At 42.8% G+C, this 5,595-nt stretch overlaps 1 protein-coding gene across 1 annotated transcript in view; it reads left to right on the plus strand.

Annotated features, from left to right (window-relative positions):
- The first annotated feature begins 2,147 nt into the window (after nucleotides 1–2,147).
- The window catches only part of NPAS2 (neuronal PAS domain protein 2), a 53,807-nt gene continuing 50,359 nt past the window's right edge, over nucleotides 2,148–5,595 (plus strand). Inside the window, exon 1 of the mRNA XM_009326282.1 lies at nucleotides 2,148–2,179. Within this exon, the coding sequence (XP_009324557.1) occupies nucleotides 2,148–2,179 (32 nt within the window). The remainder of the gene's footprint in view (nucleotides 2,180–5,595) is intronic.

Here is a 5,595-nt window from a genome sequence, read left to right on the forward strand (position 1 = left end):
AGCCACCCAGAGCTCTCATCCCCATATTTCTGCTTTCTACTGGGAATCTGTTACAGCCAGAGGAGGCCTTGGTGCAGTAGAGGAAGATCTTCAGGGATTCAGAGAAAGCAGCTTCTTCTGCTGACGCTGCCCCATTTCGCTTGTCCTATCCTAGATTCAACAAGGGTGCATGCAACAGAGCATTTTGAGCAAAGGTCTAGCAAAGAAAGACACCAAAATCCTAAATGCTAACCCTTGCCATATTATTGATGCCTTTTTTATTCTCAAATAACGTAGTTGAACATTTCGGTTGCAATGTGAGCAAATAACAATGAAAACCACTAAATATTCTCACTAGATTTTAGTCTGAATTATTTGAAAACACACTTGTTGGGCTAGCGGCCTGATTCTGCGACTGGGTGAATAATGACCTAAAGTATTTGTAAAATACTGGTAAATAAAATTTAACTGGCTCTGTAAATTTTCCTAGTCTAAAATATGGATTGTGATATGGCTGACTTGTCTGTTTTGCAAGCAAAAAAGCCAGTCCCTTGGCCTTCATATTTCCTATTTATGCTCCTCCATCAAAGAGCTGAATGCCATGAAGTAGAAGCTTTACCCTCCAATCAGTGACCCGTGGCTTTAATTCCTCATTACTCTTATGTTTGATAAAAAATTACAGGGTAGTTTCATGTTCTTAGCTAACTGTTGAGTAATGAGCAGGTGGAATATTGCTGTAAGAGAACTAATAGCAGAAGGAGGGAATTTATCCACTGTTCTTACTATCAATAAGTTTTCACTCCTGTTTTTTCATAAAATGTTCTTTAAACAGGCAAATTCCTGTGTGACTCGTATGTGGAAAATACCATGGGCTTAAATAACGCATAGCAATTAACTTCCCTCCTCCCCCCCCTCCAGTTTTATTCACGTCTTACATGTTGAGGACTCATTAAATGAGAACCATTGATTTTTGAAAATGAGTTTTATCATTGCCTGTCATTACACTGTCGCTTTGAAAATGACACTTTTACAATATCCAGGGTTTGTAGAAGCATTGTGCTGCCGGTTTGGAAAAAAATTGTGGGGGATGCAGCAGCACGTGGCTTTTGTGGCTGACATGGGCGCGAGGTGCCGTGAGAGGCTGCAGCAGCACAGGGCTTCCTCCTCGGGCTGAAGCAGTTATGGCTCGAGCATCGCTTTCTCTTAAGGCCACGGAGAAAAGGAGGGTGGGCAGTGAGTTGGTGACAAGTGTTTCTGAGGATCTCAGCCTTCAGCTGGGCTGCTCTTGTATTTTTCCCTTTGCCTTGCCTACACCAATTTACTTAATTTACCCAATTTACCCCCTTTTACTCTGTGGCTTTATGAACACATCTTATGCTCAGAGTACTTTCTCCTTACAGCTCAAACTGCCAGAGCAATTGGACTATAAACCTGACGGCAGATCACAACGTTTTGGTGAAGATTAGCAAAAAGAGTGACAGGGATGGCACGGTCCCCACGCTCGGTGCTGGCACCACCAGACAGGCGGTCTGTCCGCCATTGCTGGCTACATGAGGGGTTTTTTCACAGTGCAGCTTAGGCAGCGGGATTTGTGAGGACACTTTGAATTTGGGGTGTAATTCAGTATAGTTACGACCGCCTCTTTGGGCTTTGGGTCAGGGCCCGCAGAGGAGGACAAAGAGCCTCCCAGTAGGAAGCTCCACCTGAGGAGTCAGAGGCATCAGTGATGCCAGCCCTTGCACTGGGGATGGTTTTGGGGGGAACCTGGAGCCACTGAAAACATCTTTTCAACTTGGGCAGACCCCAGGGTTCATCCAGCCTGCAAGTTTGCAGAAAGTAACCTCCACACCGAAAAATTCCCCAAGAAGTGACTGGTTTTGTACTGTGCTGGTGCACCATGTTGTGCCTGGGAGCCTTGATCCCTGTCTGGAGCCCCTAAGGCTAGCGTGATGCTCAGGAATAACATCATTATCCACAATGGATGTTTTCTAAAATCAAGGACTGTGGCATAAAGCACTGCTGACACATTTATCTGACCTGGATTTCATCACTCTGTTATTAAAATGAAATAGAGCAACTCTGAGATTAACCTGCAGTAGGGCTAACAAAATGACATTTCATAATGATTCTTGCATTCCTTCAACAGAAAAAACTGCTTAGACAATCTAATGGATGAAGATGAGAAAGACAGGGCAAAGAGGTGAGCACTTTTTCTTTTATAACTCTCTGTTTAACTTGTGATGAGCTTGATACTGTTTGTTGCTGCAGAAGCTCTTTTATCCATAATCAATTAATCAAAGAGAGAGAGAGTAAAATACAGCCAAGTACAACTTGAAAACCTGCAATCTCACAGATTCCTATTCTTGGCTACCCTGTAAGAAGAAAATAACGTAGCAATGTTTCCTGTGGAAAATGTCAAAGAAGCCAAGGCATTGATCGTTTTCTTCACATTACCGCAGAACACTAGAACTGAAGAACCAACAACGTACTCCTGCCGCTATAATACATCATCCAAGCTTCCCGAGTGTATAAAAATGTGGGGTTTTTACAAAAAGCATTTTGCAAAAGAAAAAGAACTAAAAAAGTGGGGTTTTTCCCTGTTATGATGGTCATTTATTCAGCAATGCCTATCTCACAGTAACGAAAACACCCGGAAGTTACCTTCGGAGCAGAGAAAGACCACAAAAAGTGCTGTGTCAGCCCTAAACTGGCACAAACCTTTATTCACACATTCTGCACTCCATCATCAAGTCCCAGTTGGCGAGAAATTGTTGTGAACACTTTGTGGGGAGGGGAAGGGTGTGTTTCAAGGCAGAATACCCATGGCAATAAAACTCTCAATAACTGTCAGATCTGACTGGCATCTGCAGAAAAGCTGTTTGGAAGCATCTGAGGGTTTTTTTTCTGGACGCGTTATCAATACCGCAGCCCGCAGTTTAATTGCTTTAGAGGGAGCTGTGGGTTGCCCGCATTTGTCCCCTTGGTTCCCTCTAATGAGAGTATTTCCAGTCCAGGCACAACTAGTTGATCCAGTTTCATCTCTTTTGGTTCCTTCTCCCCTTCTTTCCTCCCTGCAGCTTTTTCTCACCAATATAGGTCAGCACAGGCTGCAACCGAGCTCAACTGTTCCCCTTGGCTCCCTCCTCTTAATGCGGGCACGCTCAAGCTGCAGAAGGCCGGCCTTTGATACCGGGAGCAAAGCGCTGACCTAACTGCCTCCCCTCAGGCCTGCGAGGGGCGATCCGCCGAGGCCAGGGGCCCGCCAGCCCCCGGAGCCGCGCTGCTGGCTGCCCAACCGCCTGCCCATCAGGCAGGCACCTGGGGCCGGGGGAGGAGGTGGATCCGGGGAAGGGATGCCTCCCGCCGCCACCCCGCATCGCAAAGAGACGCTTCTTCGGAGAGGGTGTAACGCAGCGGGAGGCGTCACGCTGCCCCAGAGCCCCGGGATCGGGGAAGGGGGGAGCAGGGGAAGGGAGCCCACCTTGCGTCACTGCTTCACGTGCTTACGGCCTGATTATCTTCAAGATATTTGTGTGCGAGCATTAAACCATATCATTTCATATCATTTGTGATATCATTAAACATGATATTGTTTAAAAAAAAATGCATTAAATGAATCCATATAAGACAAAAATAGGATAACACGTATCCTCACTATCAGCGATTGTCATCACCATCTGGTATGGTTTTCATGCCATTTGTTCCTGGAGGGAAATTTTGTCATACCCTGGGGCAGGCCTCTATCAAGGTGGATAAAAAAATGATAACTCTGAAAATTAAAAAAGGAAATTGCTTCTTTAAATTGTAATTTAAGTACATTTAGAAATGTACGTTTGAGAAATAAATCTAAATTATCTAAATTTGAAATTAAGTTTGAAATCACGAGAGGCTTCATGAACATCTAAAGTTACTACAGTATACTAAAACCATTCAGATTCATTTAAAAGCTACAGGTTTTCTTCCAAAGCTTTAAAGAGAGTCAAACTTGGGAGAAGCCATTGGCTGAACACTTTACTGTTGTGTGTTGAAAACCGAGGACTCTTACCTGTCCTGTGCCGCAGGGGAAACGCTTTCTTTGTTTTCTTCTATTTGGTATAAGGACTTGGTCCCTCAGTGCTGAGAAACACGAGAGGGGGTGAAAAAGCCAAGAAAATTGTTCTCTTCTTTCCTTTTCTGAGTAAAAAGTAGGTGAGACTGGAACTTTCTGGATCGAACTCTTTGGGGATGGACCCAAGCCAGGAGCTGGGTTTCTCAAGTTGGAAGTGTGACTAACACACACAAACCATTTGCTGTCTGCTGCAATTTATTAGGCACGTACAGGTTGTATTACACAGACATCCCACCCATGCTGAGAAGAGGGTCCATCCTCTCCCACGGAGAGACACCTGCACTCCCACGCCTGGGCCAAGTGTTTTGTATTTGGCCAAGATGCATAGCTCTTCCTTCACGACACTGGTTATTTTGAGCCCCATTCTGCATCGCCCTAAGGCACTACTTCAGTCCAAAGACCCGGGGACTAAAATGTGCATATGATGGCACCACACTTGGGATCATCGAGGACCTCTTTGAGGTCTACTGATCTTTTGGAGATCAGATACCATCATTTTATTTTAAATTCTTTGATGCAGGATAAGGCTTACTTTGTTTTATAGATTTATTAACTTTAAACAAAAAGCGTGCTTTGTGCACTTTTTTCTCTATCTGCTTTTCTTTCAGTTTGCTTTAATAGTAAATTATTTTTAAATAATTTTTTTGCAATTCAATTGAATTCCAAATTCCAGCCAAAACCATCTTGAAATGAACCTTAAGTAAGCACTTAATAAATAAGGACTATCACCTGCCATTTTCCACTCTAGTAGAAAGTAAGTTTAAGAATCTGAATTAAGGTATGTAGTATGGTTACTTGCTTTGATGCATATATAATGTATCCCACCCAGACAGCAAAAAGAAATATGAAATTTAGTGTAAAGCCACATTTCATTGTCAATCAGCATAGCGTAATGGCTACTAGTCAGCAAGCATCAGTATTTTTAAGACAACAAGCAGCAAATATGTAAGAGAATAAAAATGGCTATTTAGAACACATTTTAAATGGGTGATTTTGATCATTCTGAATTCAAGCTGTCCTGTATTGCCTTTAGCTGTATTCACTAAAAATCCAGATTTTATTCATACTGTGTCTCCTTCTTCCCCTTGGATATGCTGTGGTTTTTTTTGAGTAGCGAGGAAGGAGGAGAACTGGGACGAATAGTATGGAATTAAGACAGAGACTGTTTTGGCTTACTGTAAATGATATGCCCTAGCAATGAAGCAAGCAAGGCTAGGGAATAATCTTCCAAGGGAAGTGATGAAAACTGCATTATTTAAGACATTTACAACTGGACTGAACAAAGCATTTACAACTGTGCAGGGGTAGTTTACGTGACCTAATTGTGGGGGTTTATCCTCATTTTTTTCCTTTTTAAGATTTTACTGTGACCATCGATTCAGATCTTGGTAGAGTTATTTCTGCTAGAGGAGTTTTTATGTTTCCTTTGTGAATAAAATGTCAAGTGTTAAAAATAGATACTTTTTATTTCTGTCAAGGCATCTTTATTTTTTTTGAAAAAGCAACAC

This window comes from Pygoscelis adeliae, unplaced genomic scaffold, assembly GCF_000699105.1.
Source record: "Pygoscelis adeliae isolate BGI_AS28 unplaced genomic scaffold, ASM69910v1 Scaffold156, whole genome shotgun sequence".
Lineage (NCBI taxonomy): Eukaryota > Metazoa > Chordata > Aves > Sphenisciformes > Spheniscidae > Pygoscelis > Pygoscelis adeliae.